Genomic DNA, 27,418 nt, shown 5'->3' on the forward strand with positions numbered 1-27,418 from the left:
GATAGGAAAAAGCAAGGAATTAATGGTATTAAAAGGAAAAGAGAAGTCATCAAAATAATGCATTTTGATCACTTGTCCAGTGCCACATACCTGAATGATATTAAGTGGTAACTGTTGAGATTAGGGAGTGTTGTAATCATGGAAACTTATAAAGGAATGTGTCTCTCAAGCATTAACTATTTCGTGATTTAATTTGGACTGCATGGTGGTGCATAGGTGTAATAAAGACATGATGGGCATGCATTTAGTTTTAATAGAAGAGTGTAACTGCATTGAGTAAGATTTGGATATGTCTTGATCTGATCTTTCTTCTCCAGTAGTAGCAGATTCCTGGAGAACACAAAAAGAGGACAAGTCTGTGAAGGTACTTCCTTGATATATCCGCAGAGCTTTCTAGTGATCTTTGGGACCCTTGTATTTACCAGTCTTTGGTGACTTTCCTTCTGTGTAGTTGTTACTGTATATTCTCAACTTATGTAAGTTTTTGGCATAAACAATATCCCGTGGCAATGAGTTTCACACAATAACTATATGCTATATTTTAAAATAACAGTAAAAGGACCCCTTCTGTGTTTTTGCCATCTTTGACATTACAGGAGCTAAGGACTAAGAAATAAAATTACCCAAGGCAGGGACAAAATGGTTGCACCTTGTTCCTTTTTTGTCCTGCTACTTGCAGTCTTTGCTATGTATCCTCCTTCAGTTTTCCTTTTCTAAGATGGAAAGTCCCAGTTTCAGTCTTTCTGTATACTAAGCTTGTTCACTCTTTTTTGTACCTTTCTCAGTTTTACTGTTCCTATTTTGATTTGCTTACGTGTTACTAGTTAGCTGATTTTTATGTGGTAGTAATTCGGAACCTAATGAGCACAGCAAGTCACATTTTTGATGACTACAATGTTACCATAAAAGAATGGGTTTTAATTATTTGGAGATTTCAGACGTGTATATGCAGTACAGTACCCATGACAATGCATTTTTATACTTTAATTAAGCTTCTTGAAGTACAGAATTCCTTTTAAAAAGTTTCCATTGTCTCAGAAAGAAAAACAGTGTGTGACCTAGATAGGAACTTCTGTAGCATTTCATTCTCTTCTGCATGGGGAATATGTGTCAGAGATGTTTCTCAGGTGACAAAATAGGAAGATCCCAAATCTGGTTAGAGCAGAAGAATAACTGTTTTGTCTCTTTTCTCCCTTGTGGTGGGTATGGCCACTTAGTATTTGATGGTCTAGATAAGTATAGTATTTATATTTCTATATAGTTATTTCTTAAGAGAGAATAAAATTAAGTTTTTGTGGCGTTTGGTTTCAGGAAATAAATCCCTTGCCATGATGGCCTGAAAGTGGTAATTGGGCCTGTCCCTTACCCAAACTGAGGTGTAAAGCCGAGCATGTAATGATGGGAAAAGAAATGGCAGATGACTCTGGTGCTGTGAAGTCTTAAGGTGTCAGTCATGTGGAGTCCCTCTTAAAATTCCAGCTCCTAGATTCCCGAGGTTTCTATAAACAGAAAGTGAAATCTTCGTGTCAGGGGAGTTCCCAGCTTTTAATATGGGGATAAAATCAAAGTTTGATGTGTGTTTATGTGTTCTTCTGAGCAGAAATACAAAGTCATCATGATTGATTGCCTTTTTTTCTTTTTTTTTTTTGATCTTCCTATGACTTAACAATATTCATCAGACTCTTTGGTTGCAAACTTTATGCGTGGCCATTCCTTTAGGACCTCATTTTCTGTCTCTGGAAACTGGTTCTGATGGTTCATTTTCAAATCAGTTTAAGGTTACATTACCTTTTTTTATCCCTTGTTTGTTTGTTTTGGGTTTTTGTTGTTTTTTTGTGGTTGATGGTGTGTGTTGTTTTGGTTTTTTAGTAATATAAGAAAAGCATAAGCATCAAACACACAAAACGATCTTTTAATTTTGTACTGGAGATTTTTCTGGGCACAATTCTTACTGTGCAGACTGGGAGATCTAAAAATTGCCAGACCCAGAATTGACCTGACAAAGCTTGTTTTGCACTAGTCATTGCTTTGAAAGTAGCCATTGCCAAATACAGGGCGTTTCGAAAAGATGAACCCAATTTCAAAACACAAATGCTTTCAAATTGGATCCATCATTTTGGAACACCATGTACTTCAGAGAAAGCTGTAGTAATGTTGCCATGAATAAATAACATTTCAGTATCTTGCAGGACAAATTAGTTTTTGCTGTTTCCAGATAGTGGATGACAGATGTTTAAAATCATAAGCATGAGATTTTGATACCTGGTAGACCTGTGGGTATTCTCGTCAGCTATAGATGTTCCTTTTTCAGAGTGGCTGTATTCACACAAATCTTACTGTCTGCCAGACCACTCCTGTTAGATAAGCTGCTTTGGTAGGATTCCATGTGCTATGAAGGCTACATAGTTATCAGATATGGAAGGGCTCCAGAAGCAAATTAAAAATTGAATATTTCAAAATAATTTTAAAGAGATATGTTCAAATGTTGTGCTTTGTTTGGAAATTTCACTGGTGATTCTCCAACATTATCTACATCCAGATTTCCAATCTTAGCATGTTTTTTGGGGTTTTGTTTTGTTTTTTCTTCCCTGAACTATTAAGTAACTCTCTGTTTACAGTAAGGCACATTCTGGCTGGATTTATGTCAAAGTCAAATCAATGGCCAATAGGCAGAGAGAAGGCATACCTTAAGATGTTTCCAAATGTATAATATATACATTTTTAACTGGCTGTTGAAATAAAAATGAAGACTTAAAGGAGTCATCATACCAAGAGTTCTGTTTAGTCAAGCCCTTTTGTGGATATTTGTGATTGTATCACTTAATAGTATTGGTTTTGCTAATTTGCCAGGTGTCTGTAACACTACTCGAACAATTTGTCTGACAGCAGCCCGTGCTGTGGATTGTGTACTGCATCAGCTCCATTTTGATTATATATCCATGTTCTTCAGCTACTCCCTCTTTTGAGGAATATTCAATTCTTTTGAAATTGGATGATTTAAAATCATTTGGCCTTTCATCATAAAGCATGATGAAAGTGTACACAGATGCACCCAGGGCATGGTGTGTTGCTGAAATAGCAGGAACATATACTACCTGTTGTATCATCGTGCTTAAATGATGATCACATTTCTGTGTTGTTTTGTCTAATTTGAGCTTCAGACACTAGGAACGTTAGAGAAACTACTGTGTGCCTTTGACTGAGAAGTTAATCTGAAGTGCAGAGGCAAGATTCAACAAATATTGGATCAATTTTAATAGACATTCTGCAGTTGTGAAAGAACTCCTTGCAGTCATGATACTGTATGAACTGTCTCGGGTGAATGGATTTGAAGGATGTCTACAACTTACGCCAGCAGAGACCAGTCAAATAGCATGAATTCCCTAAGTATGTAATGACCAGTGCTTACCAATATGCCTTCAAATGTGGTGGCATGGGTCTATCTTGTTTCGCTAGAATAAAATCTCCCAAACCAGACCCAAACATGCAACAACCTTTGGTTCTCGGTGCACAAAGAGGAAATTAAAAGAAATATTGTGCCCTCATCTGACACAGAAGAGTTCATCCTGTGTGTTCTTCAACTCTGCAGTATGTGGTCATGAAGGTCGTCATCATCTCTTAATTTTATATTGATCTGCATTCTGATCTGCTCATCCAGGAGCTGAGCTCATTGGAACTTAGATATTGAAAGGATAGTCAGAACAAATTTATGTACTTTTATTGCTGGTGCTCATGATCTGCTAGAAAATTTATCCTCCTCTATTGGTACCAAAAATGCAATTATTCTAGCAACAACCAGCTGCATTTTGTACTAAAAGCTGTTGTCCTGATTCTCAAATATACTTCAGAATAGTACTGTGTGCTCTCAACATTTCTCTTTCCCTCTCTTTCCTTATTCTTGTCCCTTATTATCATAAATAAGGATTACATTAGGAGGTGGTTGTGCTTCCTATCAGTGAAAGAACATGCCTGCATGGTTGCAGGCACTTGCCTGCTCTGCCTGTATTCTGCAGTAGGATTAATTAGCTCATACTCTGGACTGTGTTAACATGGTGTAGATGGTTTCTGGACTGATGTCTTGCCAGGCGGTAGCACAGGCATAGAAAGCGCGTGACTATTTGCATCTTCATAAACACATCTGAAGTGTGATCACACACCAAGGGCTGCAGAGGAGCGACGGCATTATTGTGATGAATGGGTTTGAGCCAGGAGGGCTCAGGGTGTGCAAAAGCGTGTGTCCTGCAGATGAGGAATCGTCCCAGAAAACGTCTGAATGAAAGACTTGCTTCACTGAAGAGAAGGTTCCCAGGGTCACGTTGCTGTATGCCATGACATTTTGGAATTTGAAGGAGTCTGTGTGCCTAGAATTGGAATATTTCTGTTCCCAAAACAACAAGCTCCTCGTAGCTGGGCAAAGGAAGGTCTCTGGGGACAGCTTCCAGTACTGTACTGCGATGTGTAGTCTGCCAGTCCTTGTTTCATCTCATACCATCAATTTAATGAGCTTTGATCCCTTAGTTTTTTTTTTCTTATGTCAGTGCCACAGCGAAGTGAGACAAAATCCCAGGACAGAGATGTTCCTGGTGGCCCATCCTGAGAGCAGGCTTTGGTATCGGGGGGCACCTCAGCTCTCCCTGCTGCAGCACCCTGCTCACCTGCACGTTTTCCTCATACCGCTAAAGGGCGGCAACCAGGACCTGGTCAATCAGCGGAGAATTGTTGCCAACTCATTTTCAAACAAAACCCAATAAAATAGTATCCTTTTCTAGATCCTGAATTTGCCATAAACAAGGGAGACCGAAGAATCTAGGCTGGCTGGTTTAGCACATCAGAAACTGGGAACCACAAAGTTTGGGTTTTGTAAAAATGTGGTGTTTGGGACTTGTTGGGTGGCACCAAAGGAGTTGTGTTGCTGGAAAAACCTTCCTCCAGTGCTGGGCTGTACCCAGGCCAGATACTGCCGTCTCACCAGCCCTCTAAGGATAGAACCTAACATGCAATAACTGGATGTAGCAGAAACATTTGCTCTCAGTGAGACTTGTGTCTCAGAAACCTCTTAAATACAGGACAAAAAACAGCATTGGAGAAAATCCTTAAACTGCTTTACCTACCTGTCAGCCAGTCCAGCCAAACAGAAGATCTTAATGTTGTTGTGGGAATTCATCAGAGTTCCTTTCCTGCTATGGCAGGAATAAGGGTGTATTACCAGTTAATTTTAAACCTAGATCAATTTTAAAATAGTAAAAAACATTCAAAATTGCATTGTATCATTATTTCTTCACCTGACTACAAGCGTTTTTGTTTTGCTTTTTGTTGATTCAACCTCCTTAAGTTTTTCACCTTCAGACTTCCAAAATCTCATCCCAAAGAGGCAAAATAATATTTAGCATCATTTTTATAAAGTAAAATGAGATAGTTTGACTTTAAGTAGAAACCCTGCTCTTCTCTCCAAGGGGATTTTTATATGCCTTTTCCGTGTTGAATTGCACTGTCCTCTAGTGGATATTTTAAGCAATTGTTTTTTTGTTTGTAAACCTTTCATACTGCTCTGAGACAGCTGGTTTAATCTTCAAATGAACCATAAATGTTGTCTGATATAAAAAGCTAGAGGATTAGAGTAATATTTCAAAACTAGATAACAAAAAGTTGTATTTGACCTCTTGTCCGTGTTCTAATAATAGAGAGACATTTTAAAGTGTTTGGATCAGACTTACGAGTTGAAGCAGAAAGATACAGAGTAAAGACACAAGTGTGTGGAATCTGTGCTTTATTACTTTTTTATTGCATTGTATTAAGAGTTGGAGATAACTGCTTCTTTTACATTGAACCAAATCTTGCAAACTGTGAATAAATGAATAATAAAAACCAGTGGAATAACAGAAAGGATTAAATGTACATTATTAGATTCAATGTGAAGAACTATGCATCCCATTTTACCCAGTGTGTTGGGGTTTTTTTGTTTATTTTTCTTCTTAGTATTGCTACCTACCTCTTAAAAGGCAGGGGGAATAGATCTTTGTCTGGGACACAGGAACCTTTGACATGTAATCCAGGCAAACTCAGCTATCTCCAAAGGGCTTGGAAAATGTCCTCACCTCTCTACCTTGGTGTCTGTGTCTCCAGATAGCAAGGAGACTTGCTTTGTCCTTGTCATACTTGAGATTTCTTTCTTAATAAAACGTATAGGCACTAAGAAGTTGAATGAAAGTTCCTTGCTTACCTGTAGCTAATTAAATACACATTCCTGTGTATCTTGCCTTGTGCATCTCTAAACTGCAGCAGTTCTTGTTGCTTTGCTGTTGTTAAATGTTGCTGGGAAAGAAGCTCTTGCCTGTCACTTTTATGAAGGCAAATGGATCTCTGCGAGACCAAACTGCAACCTGGATGTCTGGCCTTAGGAGTGGTGAATATCCTTCTTTTTAACTGGGATTCCTTGGGAGTTGAGGTACTAAGCATCTCTGAAGATCAAATTGAGTATATAAAACTCTTAGGCGACAGTGCTTGTCAGGCTTGCGTGTGTACAGGACTGCACGTCTTGATCCAGATGTAGGTTACAGCCCCTTTACATGAGACATCGGTGAGCTGGGAATACATCTGTGTCTTCAGTGCTTGTGTCCCAGCATCCCGTGATGTGAGCTTCCCCACATTCTTTGATGTGTTTGAGCTATTTGAAATATTGTCCTTCCACTGCTCTTTATTATGTTGAAGGAAGGAGAGAAGAAATAAATGCCTGGCAGAATGCTGCTAGCTTGCTTTTCTGATTTATTTTCTATTACAGCAACTTAATAATTCAGTTTGGTAAAATAATGTGTTTTTGCAGACAGAAAATTAGATGCCACTGACCAGAAACACTGGGAGAAATGATTTATGTTTTAACCTCAAAAAAATGCTAGAAGCCTCCAGGCAGGAACATGTTTGCCAGCTGCACCACACAAACCCCCTGCCTTCCATGCAGATGTGACCTGTGGCATCCTAGAGAAGAAAACTTAACAAATATAGTCCTGCTTCTTCCTGTCTGGGTACACTTTTAGCTGATAAAAGAGTAAAGAGTGGTCAATAAATGAATTTAGTTAGCTGGAAATGTAAAGGTGTGTTTTTCAGATTTCAATCAAAGCAAACTGTAAGCAAGTTCTTTGCTAGTGTAGCTTTTAATTTGCTGCAGATGTGGTTTTACTGACAGTTGCTGAATAGCTTGTTTTCAACTAAAATGAATGGATTGAGCTTCAGAGCAACAATTTACAGCAAGGTTAGACATTATATTGGTGATTTTATAATAATATTTATAGTTCGCTCTGTGAGTGTTTGTGCGTCTGTGTGTGTATATAAGGAAAAAGATGCATACAGAGTCACAGGCATGCATTTGACACTGCTGATAGTTGGAAAACTGTTGCAAGTCTTTCCTGCTATCATCAGATGAGATAATGTGGAGGTTTTTTGAGTGAGTTGCTCATAGAAGATACACTAGCAAAAAGTTTTGTTAAAGGAATCGAATGCTGGAATAATTATGGTTTTGAGCTGTCTTTATGTCAGCCATCCTGAAATAGTTTGTTAAAACATGTATTTTAAAACACATACTAAAAAAATAAAAAAAACAACACACTTGTGTCCCAGTAGGCTTTTAAAGTAGTATTCAGTAAAGATCTTTGTTGTGCAATCACAGTCTTGGTGATTTGACAGTTGATTTTTATTGGACAGTTCTGGAGTTGTATTTTTGGCCTCACATTTTTGTACATAATCAATATTCATTCTGATCCTGAAAGGCAATAGCTGAAGAAGTGGTTTCACAGCTTGATTTACACATTCTCACCTTATCCCAGGTCCTAACAGCACTTTTTGGGGTTCCTCCTCCCCTCAGGGCCTGTGTTTCTGTGTCTGCAGGGTCAGTCAGATCCTGGAGCTGCTTTGGCATCTGCAGGGCTCAGATACTGATACCAGCACAGGAGGGGGTGTTTGCGTGCAGGGCAGGGAGGGGGAAGCAAAGACACCTTCTTTGGTGGCTGCCCATGCTTAGGTCCTCTTAGGATCATGAAACCTCAGCCTAAGTTAATTGCATTCGCGTTTGGATTTCTGTTCTGTTCTATTTTCTGTTCTGTTCTACTCCGCCCTGGTGAGACCACATCTGGAATATTGTGTCCAGTTCTGGGCCCCTCAGTTCCAGAAGGACAGGGAACTGCTGGAGAGGGTCCAGCGTAGGGCAACGAAGATGATTAAGGGAGTGGAGCACCTCCCTTATGAAGAAAGGCTGAGGGAGCTGGGGCTCTTTAGTTTGGAGAAGAGGAGACTAAGGGGGGACCTCATTAATGTTTATAAATATATAAAGGGTGAGTGCCATGAGGATGGAGCCAGAGGCTCTTCTCGGTGGCAAACAATGATAGGACAAGGGGTAATGGGATCAAGCTGGAACACAAGAGGTTCCGCTTAAATTTGAGAAAAAACTTCTTCTCAGTAAGGGTGACAGACACTGGAACAGGCTGCCCAGGGAGGTTGTGGAGTCTCCTTCTCTGGAGACATTCAAAACCCGCCTGGACATGTTCCTGTGCGACCTCACCCAGGCGTTCCTGCTCCAGCAGGGGGATTGGACTAGATGATCTTTTGAGGTCCCTTCCAATCCCAAACATACTGTGATACTGTGATAGATTCGGAGCGTTACCCTGCATGAAGTATCTACCATTGTTCAGTCCTGCAGCACATTGTTATCCTCAGCCTGTTGGAATTGTTCTGTGGTAATAACGGGTGGAAAATGAAAGAGAAATAACAACTTGAGAGTGTCAAGTTTTTGTCCTCTCTTCTTTTGTGTACAGAATTTGTGGTGTTGGTGGGGACTCTGAAGGATATTCAGCAGACGGGAATGCAGCGGCTGCAGACAGCGCGACGTCCTGTGTATAGATTTATAAATGGGCTGTAGGAAAGGTGGAATGCTTTATAGGTGCTGCCTGTATTTGTCCTTAAGTGGCTGATGATCAGATGTCAGTGTGTTTTTTATTAAGGCTAAGAACATTTTAGAGAAAATAATTAAAAAAAAATAATATAGTAAATGCACACCTACTGTATCTGTTTTTTAGCACGCAGACAGATATGCTAAAGCTGCTTCTGTTGTACGTAAAATGCCCTTAGTTGCCTGGAACCTGGCAGCCTTGTGGATTGTGTCAGTGATCCAGTACTATTCTAACAGTAACCTCCTAGCACCGTTACTTCAGTTAGTATACACCTGCATGGATTGCGGTGGGGTTCTTTTGGGGCCACACATTCAAAGCAGAATTACAGGGTTTGTCGGGGCTCACTTTAAAGCAAAGTCACTATAAATTAAACTGTTCATTAATAAAACAGCATAGATTTTTTTTATAGATACAGCTATATCAAAATACATCTAGTTTCTTATATAAAGAGAGAAAAGGCTATCTGTGTGTCTGCATCTATGTGCATATAGTTTTTAGAAGCTGTGGGATTATCAGGTATTCCAGTATTTGCAATGATTCAGTATCATATCTAGCATGAAGACAGTGATGTGATGATGCAGCACTCAGTTTCTGTCATTTTTGCTTCCAGCACTGGTGCTAAGACCTGGCAGATGCAGGTTGTCACCACCATTGGTGGTGATGTCTTCATGCTGTTGTGGGTTCTCTTATTTTTCCAGGGGAGTCCATAATCAGTTGTGAGTACATTTGAGGGTGATTTCACATCCGTCGTTTGTTTTGGTGGATGGAAAGAATGTAAGCTGTGGACATACGTTTGTCTTTAGTTTCCTTAATAATGTTGCTGAAATACAAAATAATTTTATAAGGCATCCTGCTGCATAAAAATGGTTATTAGAATGATAATGCTATCAAGTGAACTGTCCTGTATGTAGGCAGTTTGCCCTCTCCTTAATGTGGGTAATAGTCCATATGCATTAGACACTGAGCATATTAATATGTAATGATTCTGGTATACAATGGGAGGTTTATTTTTCTTATAGACTTAAATAATACAGAGATTGTGCATTCTCACTGCACATGAAATACTGAAAACCTTTTCATCCGTCTACTGGCTCTGAATGTTAAAGTTCTTTCAGCTGGAAATGCAAGAGTCAGGCTACAGAGGCATATATAAACAATGTTCACAAATTTCAGCAGAGTTAAAGTGAATCTCAGCATCATTTGGACTGATCTTTTGGCTTATTTGGAAGATTACAATAAAACCCAAGATTGAATTCTCTACCTGATTCAGTTTCTTATTGATTGAATCCTTTTAGACTCCTCTCTAATTTAACAGTGTATTTTTATTAAAACCAAGCATACAAACATCAATTATCCAAGCTGCATCTAATTTCCTTCAATATTCTTTTTCCTTTTGCTGCCAATGGATTAGAAGGCCTGATTAGAATTCAGCTTGAAAGCTGAAAAGCAGATTCTTAAATGAGGATGTCTGCATTAGGAATTAAAATATCTGTAGTGGGCATAAAATCTTATCTAATAATGTAAACACACTTGGTTAAGTTGTTCTGTCCCATTCCTGGTGCAATGTCACTGAATAAGGAGCATTTATTAGAAAGGGCGAAACAGTGTCTGTGGCTTGTCCTGCTGATAGAATACATCATTAGTGTATTTTCACATCAAAGTGCTTTGCATAGATATCTCCTTACCATAAGGGCTAATGTGGTAAGAGTTTGAAGGGCTCTGTTTTTACTTCATGTGTTTTTACCTCTTAAACACCAAGAATGTTTGCATGTGCATAAGCAGGAGGGGCAAGGCAGAGAAGAGGTTGTTTAAGGTTTCACCATTGGTATCTTCTGCAGCATTAAGGATTTTGTAGCAATGCAAAGGTGAAATAATTGCAATGGCATCACCAGCTTAGCATCCAGAAAACCCTAAGCTGATAAACTCATGCATTTAAGATGACGTTAAAGTGTTGGCTCATGACTAAACTATAAGGAAGTTATAAAATCAACTAAATAGTATGTTCTGATTTGACTGGATTATTAATTTCCTTCTGATACCTACTGTGATCTGCCCGTGATGAGGAAACCATATCATGATCCATACACAGGCTGTCACTGTGCAGGCTTTATGAACCAGAGCAGCTGGTGTCATGTACCGAACCATCATACCTCATTTCAGAGGGAGAAATTTGGATGTCAGGATTTTTAAAGGAGTTTTCTATTAATTGTTGCTCTTATTTTATAGCACTAGAGATGTTTTGTGTTTGGAAAAGGCACACGAAAGTTCTGTTTATAGTATCAGCATGCCCAGAAAAGTGAGTAAATCTTATTTGCATGGCTCCACTGCAAATAGTAAGGGGAGAAAAGCAGCAGGTGCAGGGAGCATCCTAGCACATCTGCACTGGAAAACTAGATTAAAGGGTAGGTGTCTAATAAGCTTGAGAGGAGAAAATGGCAATGTGTCCTGTATGGACAGATGGGAGCTTTTCTGGCCACTTTTGGGTGTCATCACAAGAAGTGTTGGAGCTGGGAGCAGCAGCAGGTAATGAGAGAGAAGTCAGTGAGGTAGTCCCATTGCCATCTTCATTTTATGAGTGTTCTGCTAGCTTTGGAGTTCTGTAGTGCAATGTAAATGCAGCAAATGTTTACGGTAAGGGTTGGTTTTGCAGTCTGTGGTACTGCTGAAGGATATGGTGAGCTGTATTCACGTGGGAAGCAAAGTATTTGTTGAGATTTTTTCTTTTTATGGCTGCATTGTGGATGGCAGTATTACCAACAGTGGTGAGCTTTCAATGTCTGTGACTGCACAGCCCAGGAGTTAATTGCCATGTTGTCTGTGGAGAAATATTAAACCTGATTGTGCAGAGCTATAAATGTGTGTGACTGCAAGGAATTTTCTTGGTGCAGGTATGAGTCTGCCTACCTGGAGGTGGGCGAAGTGAATCTTTTCATCTTGTGCAATGAGTTAAACATAATTGTGGTTGACATCATGCACAAGTGAAATCCAGTGGTATTTCATTCCTTCAAACATAATCCTCTCTTTGTCTTGTCTTCTTTTGAATCAACATGGTTCTGGCAAAGCTTGTTTGTGACACCCAGTGAAACTTACTGTAGAATACCTCAAATGTTGTGGATTAGCCCACAATGGAATGAGAAACAGCACAGCTGTCTGGTGTCCCCTTGACTTAATAAGCCATGGTGGGGAGCCTGGTATATGATCTTGGCTTCAATATTTTACTACGTTACCAAGTGGAGAGAAGCCATATTAGTATCTTGTGTGTATATTAATGTCTTGTATGTTCTGAAAGGTAATTTAATTGTGAATTGGGTGCAGGAATTTCAGTTTCTGGAAACTGATGAATAGCAGTTGTTTGAGGTTATCAATTAATCTGTTGTAATGAATGTCCTTCATTACATGCCTCTCCTTGTTAATTAGAAGGGATGTTTACTCCTCTTTATCAAGTCAGGGCAAGTATATTACCTTTTCCTCTGTACTGCTTATGGTAAAGTGCTTACCCAGATTGTTTTATTAATTTTCGACATGAATATTTCATGGCATGTGCATCTGCACATTCATACACTGTGTTTTCTGAGCTCTGACCTCCGATGATTATTCAATATATTAAAAAAATCAAAAATATAGATTGTTTAATCTCTTTTTATTTGTACTTCAGTAGAAAATCCCCTTTTCTGTGTAATCATGTGTTTATGACATTAGTTACTATGCCAGTTTAGACCAAGGCAATTAATCACTGCACCACAGTACAGAAACAACCAACTCAGTTCTCTGAGTACAGAGGCGAAGCTTGTACCTTCCATAAATGAGAACCCCCCTGACAAAGGGCAATTTGTACTGTGGTTTGGATCTTTTACTTCTGTTTATTTAAAAGTCAAAACCAAGACAAAACACAAACAAAACCTCACCTGATTCCTCTTCTCTTTCATTCCTACAGGTTGAAGCAATACTTGTAAACATTTTTGGTGGGATTGTGAACTGTGCCATTATAGCCAATGGTATCACCAGAGCCTGCCGAGAGCTGGAGCTGAAGGTGCCGCTGGTGGTCAGACTGGAAGGTGAGTGCTGATGGGTTCAGATAGGAATCCACCCTCAGCTGCACAGAATTCAGCTTTGCCCAATCTCTACACTGAAAGCAATTTAGCCCCACACAATATGTCCAATTCTTCATCCATAGCATGACCTGAAGTCAAACTCTTTCCTTACCTATTTCTGTATCCCTGGCCCCTGGTGGTACTTGAAGCAATGAAATTTTGCAGTGAAAGCATTATGGTTTTGCTTGTAAGATTTGCAATGCAAATAGGAATCATTTTTATACAAGTTTCTATTTACTGGAAGGTATTTCTTTTTCAAATGATTTTTTTATTTAATACAATTCCGTTATTGCTAAACCTGCAGCAGTGTATAGTTTTCTTAAATTTACTCCAATATCATAATTAAAAGAAAGATGTTAGAAACAGTATTTGTGGGAGAGAAATTACTGGAATGTGTTCTTCTGCCCAAATATCCCATCCAGCTAAAATGCATTAAAAACCAGAAGATTTGGTAATGGTAAGGAATACATTTATTTGTTTATTTATTTATTTTTGTACATCCAGCACAGTTAAATTGGAAACAAAAAGTAATAGAGAGGTGAGGAAGAGTACTCTTTGGCAGCTCGTAGCTTTAATATGATGGCAGTGGGTAGGGAGTTCCGTCGTCTCTCGTTTCTGGTAAGTATCCTGAAGGAGGAAGGGAGATTCTTCTACCATTGAATGAAAAAGTGCTTTGATTAGAATTAGCACAACTATGGTAAATTAAAACACTTCTTTCTTTTTTTTTTTGGTAAGTAGGTTTGTAAAACAGAGGGGTTTCTGTTTGTTGGGGTTTTTTTGTGTGATTTTGTTGTTGTTTTGGTTTGGGTTTTCTTGGTTTTTGGTTTGGGTTTTTTTGTTGGTTTGTTTGGCTTGTTTTTTTAAGGCCTGTTCCTCAAAACCATAAATAGTCATGTTTGTTTATGTTTAAGGGGGGTAAAATGCCCTGTAACCTGGTGGTGAAAGGAGGAAATTCATCCTTTTGTGTAAGTGCGATACAAAAAACACGGTGGATTTTAACACTACAGTGTGTGTGTGTGGTGGGGACAGGGTGTAGGTGGGAACTAAAAATGGTTCTGAGTACACCAGATTTTTCCTTTTCAAAAAGCAAGGTCAGCAGGACTCATGAAGATGCAGTTTACCTATGAAGACCTTTGCTTAGGTGAGAACTTCTTTTGCTTTTCATGAGAAAGCAGGTCTCCCCATCCCTCATTCTCATGCTGCATTGCACATGATACATAGCTCACATCAGGGGAGAGCGCAGCCTGCGATGTGCAATTTTGTCCTATGAAAGTTTTGCTGTGCGTTTCACTGCAGGGTTTGAATGCTTTCCAGAATGCATTCTCAGTTTCTCATGGGGTAGCTTTTTTGCTGGAGTAAGTGCAGGAATATTTGAATACACTAAAATGGATTTTAGAAACAAATTGTGAAAATTTTATTCGGGTGATGTGGTGCCACTAAACACCTTAAGGAAGTAAGTAGGTAGTTGAATATGGATGAAGAAGAGACTGATGGATGTTGGTTACAAGCAGCAGTTTCAAAATATAATATCTTATTGTTTATCAGCTCTAGGCAATGTTGTTTAGCTTTTGTTATGGCAAAAAAACTTTTCCTGTCTGTCACAGCTGGGAAAAAAGTTTATCTGTCAGATCTGCAAGACTTCTCATCTATTATAGCAGTTATTTTTTAAGTAAAGATATTAGAAAAGCCATCAGTTTTCCTTATGAACAAGAAAGTTGCAAGTTGTTTCTATTGCAATATTTGAAACCGGTACAAGAGAGACAAGAAAATCAAGTTGCTCATTTTCAACTGCAGTCTGCCGGGTCTGCCACTGGGTTGTCTTGACCTTTCCCCAGTGCTTTTGACACTTCCATGATTGTACACAAGTAAGGGTGATATTTTATGTTTTTTAACACGACTCCTGGGATATTGCCCAGTCCCTGGGGTGAGTGGGGAGAGTCCCGGTGCTGCTGCACTGTGGAGTTTGTCTGGAGAAGGTGTGGAGCGGCAGAGCTGCTGCTCGCCCTGGGGAGGTGACTGCAGGGCCTGGCCCTCCTGTGCTTGTGACCTTTGTGAGTGAGCATCGTGTGCTGCTTCATCTACAGACCCTGAAGCTGAATCTTCAGAATGCACATATTTCAACACAAACATCTTTTCTTTGTCATCTTCGCATGTTGTTTACTCCTTACTAGGTTTGCAATAATTCTCCTAGACTAGTTGCTGACTCCAAAGATGGCGTTATCATCTTTTCTTTGGGAAACTCTGTCCTGGTATAATAGAGCAAACTCTCCCTTTTGCATAATATTTATCTGAAAAGTTTTTAATTCCTTCTTTTATTCCTAGTGTTACCCATCAATTCATCCTAAACAAAGATCTATGATATTTACAGCTTTCGGATGTTGTACTTAGAAACAGCTTATAACTCAGTATTTCTCTGCCTATATATATATACACATATATATACACACATGCATATATGTATATATATACACACATATATATACGTATATATATGTGTGTATATATATATGCGTGTATATATATATATGTGTGTGTCTATATATATGTATTTGGTTCTTTTTCCTCAGAAATCAGTCCCTCTGGATCCTTAATCATCTTCATTGTTCTTCTTGGAACTCCTACTGGGTTATCCAGACATACAAGGATTTTGAATTAGTAATGAGTACTGTGGAAGTCATAAGGCTACCCAAGACGTTAAAATATCACCAATAACATTTTACACTTCAAAGGGAGAAAAAGGAACAAACACTTTTCTGGATTTCCATTTTGACCATTTTTCTAACAGAAGGTTCATGATTTATTCCCATAAATCTAACAGATTTGTGACCCGCGCTTTAAAGACTCTTTGCCCACATGCACTGTATTACAAATGTCTTGATGACTAGAGTTTTAATCAGTCAAATCTGTCTTGATTTAGCAGGATTCTGTGGATAAATCTTTGTTCTCAGTTGTAGAATAATTACAAGCTGTTTTACCAGTGGATAAAGAAAGGATTACTCTCCTCTTTGAAAATGGTAACTTTATAATTACATGTATTTACTTGCCTTATCAGTAAAGAACTCATCAGCTGAAACTCGGGATTATTGTTGTTTAAAATGCTCATGGGCAAAAGGAGAAACCACATATTCCAAATTTTATCTTTTACAGATGTAGAAAATGAACTTCTGCTGGTTTTACACAGCATTTTTTCCCCTTTAAAATGTAATGTACTTCAATTAAGTTTTGTGAAAACTGACTGGGAGCGCTGAATGGAAGCCAACCGTTTTTTTTTCTCATTTGTGTAGCTCAGCGTTAGATGATAAGAGAAAAGAATGAAAAAGAATTGTGAATTAGATGCCCTCTTCCTATGCTAGAAATTTTACATTCTCTCCCTTTCAACAAATTAATTCTCTGCTTCTGTGGTCATAGGACAAGAAGAATTGGGAGGAATTAGAACTACTTAATATGTTGAAATGCAGCTAGAAGCAAGTTGGCTTTTATTCAAATGTCTGAATCAAAAATTTCCTATTATATTTTCAGCCATGTGATTCGTGACCTTCCGTGTTCTTCAGAATCTAATGACTTTTTTAATATATTCAGAAATCTTTTACACACAAGTGAAATTTTGATCCAATTTGTATTTCTTGCTCAAAAGTATAGTTTAGTATATATGCCCGTGAGTTTTACTATCCCAAATTGCCTATCAAGACAGAAGAATGGGGTATTCCGAGGTTATACTTAGAATTATATACATATCAACCTCTTCAGACATCTTGGGTTTAAACATTCAGCACAAGTTTAAATGCGCTTGAGTCTTTCCCAATTTGGATGTAAACATGGGGCAGAGGAGAAGATGAAAATATCCCTTGGGAAAAGTTTAAGATAGAAAAGGGCAAATGGGGTGGGCAGAATAGAAAGGGTTTAATTGTCTCTTATAAGTAGGCAGTGAAAGTTGCTTTATTCTCAACTGCAGAGCCAACAGCTCTTCATTAGTTCCCTAGCTGAAGATCATTAATTAAAACTTATCACTAGCCAAATCTCAAATCAAAGGTTGACTGAAGGTTAGCTAGTGATGGACTTTAAAACTTGTCCCTTATTCTCCAGTACGTCTGTCTTTGAGACATGAGGACTATGAATGTCCAGATGGTGGGCTCACAGAAACTACATAACCTGTATTCATGATGGAGGGAAATTTGGCTCTTAATACAGTTATCAGTGTAGCATGTCAGAGCTGAACCATTGCTATTGATAGTGTAACATGGTCACAATGAGTTCACATCAATAATAATTTTCAGACATACTGCATATTGTGGAATATTTTGTCATAGCAGAATGTTTTGGGTAGATCAGATTATTTTTGTTAGTCTTCTATCTGATAGCATATACCAAATGTATGTATCTGTGCCTTCTCCCCATATATCTGTTTACCTGAAAAGCTGTAAGTGGCATTGCAGTCTTGCATCCTCTCCAGCCATCAGCATGGAACAGTGGCAATTTAGCCTGTTCCTGATGGTTTTATGACAGTAAAGTGAATGAATGAACATTATGAAAATCCTGTTGGAGTATGATTTTGAGTGTTTCATTTGTTTGTTTTCATTCAACCTATGCAGTCCTCTTGGCTCATTTGTAATGATGTGAGCTGGTGTTATCTTAAAATTTATAGAAACATGCTTAGATAGAATATTTATTACTAGGATTTTTAGGTAATAAGTTTAATAGATTTGCTTTGCTAGTGATAGCAGAGATTTCAAGGCAATAGAAGTGTAAATGTCAGAGAATGCATGTACACAGAGAGGTAGTTTTTGAGCCCAGATTTCAGAAGCGGGATATTTAGATTTAAAAGCCTGGAAGTATATACTGATAAAATTACATCTTCCCTGTTTTTCCATGGAGTGTCAATGATGGTAATACACGGAAGAAGGAAAAACATATCAGAAAGCTTTTCCTTTAACAAGAGTCAAGTTTAAAAAGAAAGGGGGGGGGAAAAACCCAAAACAAAATAAAAAACCACACCCCTCCCCCAGCAACAAAACCCAAAGCCCTATAGCTTCCAGTCCTCTGAATTTCCACAGTTTCTTGGTTGGCTGCAGTGTAGGTGAAGGGCAGGTTATTTCCATAGCCGGTGAATGGGATTCTGTTTACAGTTCTCTGACACCATCCAGTGGCAGAAGGTTAATGTTAGAACAGTGAGACTATTTATTTGTTTAATTTAACATCTACTGCAATAAAATGATACCCTTTGTAAATTCTTAAATGTTTCCAGTGTTTTCTGAATGTTTACTTTTAAAACCCTTACCTTGGCTTTCAGCAGGGTCTCATTTTAATTTCTGTGTTCTCAATGTGTCTAAAATACTTATCACAATGGGATAAAAAGCTATCATTAAAAAAAGAAAATCACAACAAAGGAAATCCTTGCTGAACAATAAGCTTAGTTGTGTGGCCTGCCTATAAAACAGCATTTGATTGAATAAATACAAAGTATACCCTTACTCTTTTGGCTGCAGTGAGATGTTTTTTAGCTTTCATATTTTCATTTGTCTGCATAAACTCCCCCCTCCCTTCTTACTGGACTGTGTTTTGTATTGATTTTGTAATGCATGTTAGACAAGTGGTGTGCAGAGCAATCAATGCAGTGCAGGATAGATCCGATGTGTAGTTCCCACTCTGACCTGTTAGTAAATTAATATTGGCCACTTAGTGAAGAGCAAAAGTTAGTTTTAAATACTAAGTGGTATCACAAACAACATAATATTTTCTATGTGGGAAAACTTCCAGGTGTTATTTTTTCCCCTCTTTCCATTTTTTTCCCCTCACGGCACTTTTTCTTGTAGAATCCTATTCGAGAGATCAGTACAGTCTTGACTGTTTTAAATGTTTATCACATGTGTATCTGAATAATACATAAAACCTTCTAGACTTAATGGGAATCGCTATACAAATGTCAGGAATTTAACAGAGAAGAGAACCTTCATAATGCCTTCTAACTTCCCTGTACAATTCTTTACTGGCAATTAGCAGCTTCTACATTATGTTATATAGCATGGTTGAAAAAAAAAGCAAATAATTTGCTATTTTTTGCCCATAATATTTTTTTTTTCCTGTGGGAAAAGGGCTGTATAGTGCTGGGTGTTACTATGCAACCAAATCCCCCTTCTTGTCAGAGATTTCAGATGTCTTTGACCTCCCTACGCAAGTCCCACAGTGTGTTTTCTGCACAGCGATGGGGAGCGTGACCTCTTCTGCCAGAGCTTTTAAACAGCTGCGGACGGGGTCCCACGTTCCTCTTCCAGCCACCTGCCCCTCCTATGGCAGAGCCCTGGGACCCGCTGTGACAGGGACGTCTTTGGTCTCTTCCAGTGCCGGGAGTGGGAATCCTGACTTGAGTGTGCTGATGAGACAGACTTCTGAATTTCTTTACTTCTGCTCTACAGCTTCACACATTTTTTAGAGTCTGACGAAAAAACAAAATCACCCCTTCAAATGAGCATTCTGGAAGTTGCACAGTAAAGAGTATGCTACTTGCTCAGTTAATAATTAAAGTTATAATTAGTGCAAACCTTCAAATGTAATTAAAATTCATTTTGCTAGGTCTAGGAATAACAAAGTAATTAAGCATTTTGACATGGCAAATAACGAGGAACTTGATGTGGAGGAGGGGATTCAAGCAGGAACTTGTGCCCGTGACTAGTGGTGTGACCCCAAAGTCTGGATTCCACTTGCTTGGTAGGATTTATGATTCCAAGTTCTTCTGTGGTGCAGAGCGTATCAGTGATCAAAACTGCCACTTGGCTTTGTTGGAGAAAGTCTTTTGTTTTCCATCAGGGATTTGTCAGTGTAAATGGGAAGGTGACACATTTGTCTCTTACACATGTGAAAAACTTGCTTTCCTGATTTTTTTTTATCTATTTTTTTCCTTTACTGTGCATGTAATCAGTTGAATAAATTTGAGTTCTTTATGTGCAAAATGGAGCACTTGTACTATATAGCTGTAGAGTCTCCTTCAACATGGGATAATTCAGTGCAGCAGCAGAGGATGGAACAGTGTCACACTGAATGCTTCAGAGATTTCTGTGTTCCCCCTTTTTAGAAGAAATGCAAGAAAGCATATTCAAGAGCAGCTCAAAACCACTTAGATTTTCAGTATTACCCACATCTTTGTCTTTAAATTTTGCAGCTTTCGGTTAACATGCATGAATTTAGTTGTAGTTGATAGGCTGACGGCTGATAAGCTGTCACTGATTGTTGCTAATAAATGTGTTAAATCTTCGGAGTGTCTTAAAGGCCTGATACATGGTCTGGTATCCACTGCTCATGCTGGATGTCCCTGCTGACCCTGGTGGATGTTGGAATGACCCTCTATTCCTCATAAAGCCCCTTTTGTGGATGCAAATACTATTATCAGATTGCATTGTCTATCCAAATTGTCACTGAAATGTAACAGTTCCTTCTTCTCAGCTTGATCTAAACCACTCATCAAATCTGTTGCAAAACTGAAGTGATATAGAGTTTGAAGCATTAACTGCTTTCATAGAGATTTAATAGAAGATGTTCAGTTATTCATTAATATTAATTACTAATTGTAGTCAATGTTATTTTTCTAGGAACAAATGTTCATGAAGCCCAGCGTATTCTGAATGAAAGTGGACTCCCCATCATGTCTGCAAATGACCTTGAGGATGCAGCAAAGAAGGCAGTGGCGAGTGTGGCCAAAAAATAGCAGCTTGCAGGTGTTCTCATGCAAAGTGTGTGTGTTTCACAAGACGTCATTCCAGTTGGTATTTCAAAGAGGATTAGTGGGCTTTTTCTAAGAGGTCGTCAGTGTTGGTGGACTTTGTTTGTGATACATGGTGCACTTGAGCCACAGGCCTGCAAGTTAGGCTTCAGATATTTTGCACCTACGTTCTTGAAAAATTTGTGTCTCTTCATGTAATTTTGGTAATTTTGTTACTCTAAATTGTAATGAGAAACACTTCATTTCATAAAGCTGTTTTTCTGCTTTCCTTCCAAAATCACCACTGATAAAGTCATGAAAAGATAATTAATAATGTACTTTCATCAACAGGATTGTTCTTTAATCAAACAGATGTGGTTCACCTATTTCACAATGCTTTCATTTTTTATATTGTGAAGAGTCAGCAAACTAATAATGGGTTTATATTTTTTATGGACTTTTACAATAATGTAAAATTGTGCTTACAAGGTCTATTTTATTCAAATGAGTAATGTTTACTTTCTTTTTTAGAAATGACACATTTTGCCTTAAGGTGATTTTCTTTTGTAGATGCCAAAGTATACCTCACAATAGGAAAAGAGATTGAATAGTTGGTAGTGACAGGACCTTCCATTCTCATACTGTGCCTATAAGCTGGTAAAATGTGATTAATTTTATTTTCTGGTTTTTGGAAATGAGGTGCACTATTTCTAGGTGTAACAGTGACGTACAGAGAGCTCTAGGATGATGCATCTGCCAGTAAGGAAATGGCTGCTAACTTTTTAAAATAACCTCTTCCATAATTCCATCACTGCTGTGAGGTTTTAAAATGAGAACCTGAAGCGGTTTTCTGTACAGGAGCAAGGAGTATTCTTCAATTGATTTAACTTCCAAAACCCATTTCTGATTTATTGGAAATAAAACACAAATGAACTTTTCAATTTTAAAAGCATTTGATTTATCAGGCATCAGTAAATCAGGAAAAAAAGTTTCAGTACACAGATTTTGATCAAGAATTATTTTGATTATATATTTTTCTTTAACAGTCAAAATTTAAGCTGTTAGACAAATCATTCATTCAGGGAACAGAAGAGAATACCAAATGGCTTGTGTAACTAAAGAACTCGGTACAAATCTTACTCAGCCCAGGAATTACATGCTGAAAATTATCAATAAATTTGAACAGTGAACAAATAAGTGGATATTTTGATCTGGTCTTGTAAATGAGCAGAGAGGTAAAAATTTGTGTAATAAATTCTTAATTGTGATTTTTTTTTGAGTGGCTGTAATCAATACCGTGTTCTACTTAGAAAAACGTAAGTAATTTTCTCCTGACATTTCCATTAAAACTGTTACATTCAGAATAAATTATCTGCACTAATCTCTGGCTCTTGACACAAATAGTATAGATAGGTTGCTATCATCAATTACTGTAGGTTTTTCCTTCTCCATTCCTTTCTCTACATATTGCTCAAGGAAAAAATGTATGACTGTTAGAATTGCAACAAGTATGCCACTAGGTATGTACTTATTGACTGAATGAAGGAGAAGGGTATCGTTAGCACTTCTCCTGAAGGTGCATAGGAGCACATTGCTTGAAAGGAAGAAATGTTTACCTCACCACAGTAAATTAAAAAGTCACACTCTATTCTATGTATTTTTATACTGGAAAGGGAAGCATTCTGTGGAAGAATGTTTAATGCAATGTTGTCACACACTGCATATCTAACTTATGGTCTCCAAACAATTCATTGTGTGAGTATGTGATTATTATTCTGCAAAAATGAACGCTGTACACCGTTTCATCAAATAGATGTAAAAATGAACCATTTAATGACTTTGTCCTTTCTATAAAATAGAAAATTGTTTAATTTGTCTATTAAGTTCTGTGTTCTTCCATTCAGCATTTTGTTACAGATGGGTAGAATCAAATAATTAGGAATTTACTTTCAATTGGGTAATATTGTTATACTCTTATACACATGTTTTTATCTAGAAAGTAAATATTTTTATTTCTTTATATAATCTTTCCTTATACGTAGGTTAAATGACAGTACACACAAGTTTTGTTCCTCTTAAGCGATGTACAAAATAGAACAGTATAATTTTTAATTTCCAGATGTCATACGGAAAAATTTGTAAGCTCTGGGTTTGTGTTTTTGAACGATCGGCACTTCAGTTACACCAAGGTCCTGTTCACTTTCTGGAACCAGAGGCTCTCTCGCTCCGTTGGGTTTGCTTGGTGCAGCGTTGCGGAGTGTTTTGGTTTTAGTGGCATATGTTCTTTGTGTGTGGAAATGTGCGAAGTTATTTTTGGTCTCCCTTGGCAAGGCATTTTAGTTCCATTTCCTGCAATTTTAGCTGTTGGAAATTGCAAGTAAACGCAATGCCCAGGGGGGATGCTGCTGTCTTTGTTCCAGCACACGGAGCTGCAGCCTGGCCGGAGTGCGGTTTGGGTTTGCTGTCCCAAACAGGGGCTGGGGTGAGCCGCGCTCCAGCCACCCTGTTCCTGCTTAAACACAGAACACAACTTGTGTGAGAATTGCTCCTCCTGCAGAGAGCGAGCGGCAGTGTAAGCAGCAGGGAAGTTCCAGGTAATCCCGTTCATGAAAGTTTGAAGTGAGATTTAGTTAGCCTTTAAATCTTGACAGGCTGTGTGTTAATAAAGGTCTGCAGGATTGGGCATTTAGAAGGGAAAACAGGAGGAAACAATGCTGACATTGTGTTACATCTTTAACAAGATACCTTTAAATTCTCACAGTGAGCACGTAACACCTGGGAGTTCTGGAGTAATGTTCTTAAAGTGCATTTACTATCTCATTTGTCAGTCCTGCTCTTTCCTGCACCTGGAAAAGCAGCTGCTATTGTGCAAAATGGCTGGGATTGGAAGAGCATGTCAGTGCAAATCAGTCACCAGATGAAATGCAGAGTAGGGCCGCCCGTTCACAGCTTCCCCAGTCACAAGCGGTGCCCTGATGCTTCTCTGGCCCTGCACGGTCAGCCTGGCCTGGTAACCTTGGGGATTTTCAGACCTGGGCACCTACAGAAACCTCTGGTTATCACATGGCATGTTGGCCAGGATGATTCCCTGGTGCTGGATGCTGCACAGCACTTGCTGAGTGTACTCAGTGGCCTGAAACATGGGTCTAAGCAGCCTTGCTGGGCTAGAAGAGCTGGGAAGTCTGTGAGCCCAGGGCTGGCAAAACCATTCCCTATAATAAAAGCTGTCAACTTAGTTTCAGAAATCCAGAAACTTAGTGCTTTGTTATATGACATGTAAAATGTTAGTGCTAGATGTGGTGGTAAGCCTCTGAGCTGATTGTGAGATTTCATGCCTTGGTTTTCTTTTTGCCAACTTTCAGAAAATTGTGAGTTTGTGTTGAAGTCACAGTTAGCTGTAGCAAGAGGCAGGTGAACCAAAGCAGCTCATTGCACATTTTGATTTATCATCTCAGATTCTTTCCTGTTCCCCTTTTATCCTGTTTCTTCACCCACATAACTCACTCCCTGTGCTTTCCCACTACTTACGGTGTCTCCCTCGGTGGCAGAGACTCCATGCCACTGGGCTTTGCTAGGTTTGCATGGTTGGGCTGCCTGGCCTGGCACTGGATGTGTTGTGTGAGCATCCAGCCGCCTGCCTGGGAGCTGGGTGTGCTCTGGTCAGCCCATCCGCCAGCCCAACACCCTGTCACCAGCAGGCATCAGCAACTGGGCCCAGCTTGTATACCAGCCCAAAAGCCGTCCTAGAGTCCTCTCAATGCCTCTTCCTTACCTGTCCATTGCTGTTCTGGGAGGCCACGAGCTCGACCTCCAGTGTTCTGCACTCTCTTCTAGACAAGAGGAATAGACACAGGAGCAGAAATGGGCTGAGGAGCAGTTTTACTTGCCTGATCAGGCGTGCTGGGTTCTGAAAGAAGCCTGTGCATCAGAAAAATTGTACACAGGTATGTTTGTAAGAGATAAGAAAAAAAGGAGTGAAAAGCATGGGAAAGCTTGGCACCTGTGCAAAGGGCAGTTTCGAAGAGATAAGAAATGCTCTTTTTCAAGGAGAAATAGTCTTCCTCAAGTCCAGTGTGGACAGGAGAAGCAGTGAGGAGCTTTGACTGCAGTAAGGGACATGTAGGTCAAACTTGTAGCCACAAGGTGAGACAAGGAACAGGCTGTGAAATCATCAATGGGTGTTTTTTAGAGTTAGATGAGCATCTGTCAGGGATGGCTTAAGGAGAGTTGATTTTTGCCTCAGGGCAAAAGTATGGATGAGGGTGACCTTCCAGCCTGATCTGATAGGATTTAATGCTTGTTGGTAAGGTTTTGTTTTGTTATTTGCTTCTTAACTTGTAGGTACAGGGAGGAAAAAGGAAGACCTGGTGGATTCTTGAAAGAAACTGGTTTTAATTTAGTCACCAAGAATGATCTGCAGCTGCCAGGGAAATGAAAAGCAGATTATGCAAACTCAAGACTTTCGCTGACAATGGGAGCAGTGTTATTGCAATGCATAAAAGGCTGAGCAGAGAATTAGGGGTATCTATCAACTTTAATATGTTTAATTTAAAAAGGAACAGGTTGCACCAACTATTTTTTTCTACTTAATGAGGCTCATTTATAACTAGAATACCAGGATTTGCCTGTCACCCAGAGGAAATCATAGTATGTGTATTTGTACTTTGGTGCAAAACTTGTGTTGATCACAGTGATTTAAAACTTTTACTAGCCCATCTGCAGTCATTTTGATGTCAGGATCCTTTCATCCAGAGACAGATGCACCCTTGGTAGAATTCTGAACATGTGTGTGTGTTTGTTCAGCCTCACAAAGTACCAGCTAAAGATTAAAAATAAAAGTATACATAGATTATTGCACGTTATTCCTCAGAGATAAGCATGATGAGACTTATCCAAGATATGGTAGCCCCCTCCTGCAGGTTGCAGAAGGATCATTATTGCATGTATTAATTTAGCTTTTTGCATTTCTCTGTTCTGCCCATGTTTGTGGGTGCTGAGTGGTGCAGGGACACTAATAGTAGAGCATTGCATAGCAAATAATGTTCCTTGAGGTCATTCCTTTTCTATAGGACTTGAAGCACTGAAGTGAGAAGATATTTCTGCGTAGGCTGGATCGCAGTGCCAGGCTGGGGACAGGATTCGCCTCTGTTCTGTTATGGATAGATGTAGCAGATGTGTTTCTGATGAGCTACGCCTTCCACGTGCTGTTCATGTAAGTACAAAGTGGACTTGATGGGCAGGCAGAGGGCAAAACACCGGGAGGGACCTGCAGGACTGAATGGTGGTGGCAGGTGGATCTTCACTGGGCCTCAGGGAAGGCTCGGCTCCACATATGCTCTGTATCTCACACTGCTTACAAGGAAGAAGCTCCGCATTGGAGTTGTGATGATTTGCAACATCTCCCTTCCTTGTATCCTTGGAGTATTCCTTTGTCACGAAGAGGAAGAAAGCAATAGCAGTGCCATGAGGACAATGTTCCCTTCTCCTATATCTTGGGACAGGAGATGTCTCGTTCTGGACCTCCTTGTGTCTGCAAAGACAGGGCGATAGTCTGGTGCTCAATTCCCAGTTAAATCCAGGCTAATTTGTAATGGAATCTGACAGGGATAGCCAAGCCTGGAGAGAAGGGAGCTACTGACAGAAATAGGTTATTTCGCAAATTAAGTGCTGTTGGGATATGCAGCATGATGGGATTTGGAAACTGGGTCCTTTGTATTTACCAGAGCAACTCTTCCAAACACTCGCATTCATACAAGCAGGCCATCGTCAAAGAGGTGACAGTGACAAAGTATTGGTAAGTTAATCTGGGAAAGGAGGGCTCAGAGAGATCAAGTGTAGGAGGTTTTGCATTTCTCTAGGTACAGAGATGGGAAAATGAGAAATTTGATCTTTCTATTATAATCGACATAAAGAATTACAGAGCAGCAAAAGGCCATGCAGCTAAACAAAGCTGTTCCCTTTAAGTTTGTTTCAAATGTCTCTCTGCTTCGGCATCATGTCGTTCAAGACTTTCCCTCTGTAATTGTATGTGGCAGTCTCTTTACAGCTAGATGCCGACTGCTGCTCTCCAGCTGCTCCAAAAGAGAAATAAAAAATAATAGGCAAGGAAGGACACTGCAGCAAGTACTTTAGGAGAGACATTCCTCCTTTGTTTCACAGATGGGTGAGTAGAGGGGTTAAGAAAATGCCATTTTGTTCACAACCGCTGCTCTCTTTGGCTCCATAACCAAACACTGGCCAATATTAAGTAGCTCAGTCCCCGTAACAACTCTCCTTCCCTGTTCTTCCATTAAAAGACTTTACCCTGCAAGGCAGTTCAGAAAATAAATGGTATTTGGTGCCCTGCCTTACCTCGGCTGCTTGCTTAGCAAAACTGACCTTTTGCCTCAGCTTTGTGGGACCAGAGGTTTCATTCAAAGGATGTTGGCAGTAGTGTGGTGTTAATCTACAGCTGTGATATCCTGGTCTGGGAGAGAGCCGGGCTTCTTAAAACAGACAATCTGCAGCTTTAGAGAGATTTAATTCTGTGTTTCAATAGGCAAGCAGCAGTGCTACCATTGAACATCAAAGGGCTCATCCTTCCTCTGCCACCAAGCAATGGTGAGGTGGGGTTTGCATAGCAAACCCAGACCAACGTGGCTCGTGCCCTTCTGCGCATCTCTACCATAAATAGACAAGCTCCAACTTTACTATGAAAGGGT

At 39.3% G+C, this 27,418-nt stretch overlaps 1 protein-coding gene across 1 annotated transcript in view; it reads left to right on the forward strand.

The window, feature by feature from the left end:
* SUCLG2 (succinate-CoA ligase GDP-forming subunit beta) overlaps positions 1 to 22,600 on the forward strand; it is a 126,754-nt gene extending 104,154 nt beyond the window's left edge. Inside the window, exons 10-11 of the mRNA XM_065075461.1 lie at positions 12,871 to 12,991; positions 20,608 to 22,600. Coding sequence (XP_064931533.1) covers positions 12,871 to 12,991; positions 20,608 to 20,723 — 237 coding nt within the window. The 3' untranslated portion in view covers positions 20,724 to 22,600. The remainder of the gene's footprint in view (positions 1 to 12,870; positions 12,992 to 20,607) is intronic.
* The last annotated feature ends 4,818 nt before the right edge of the window (positions 22,601 to 27,418 follow it).

Source organism: Columba livia, chromosome 10, assembly GCF_036013475.1.
Source record: "Columba livia isolate bColLiv1 breed racing homer chromosome 10, bColLiv1.pat.W.v2, whole genome shotgun sequence".
Taxonomy (NCBI): domain Eukaryota; kingdom Metazoa; phylum Chordata; class Aves; order Columbiformes; family Columbidae; genus Columba; species Columba livia.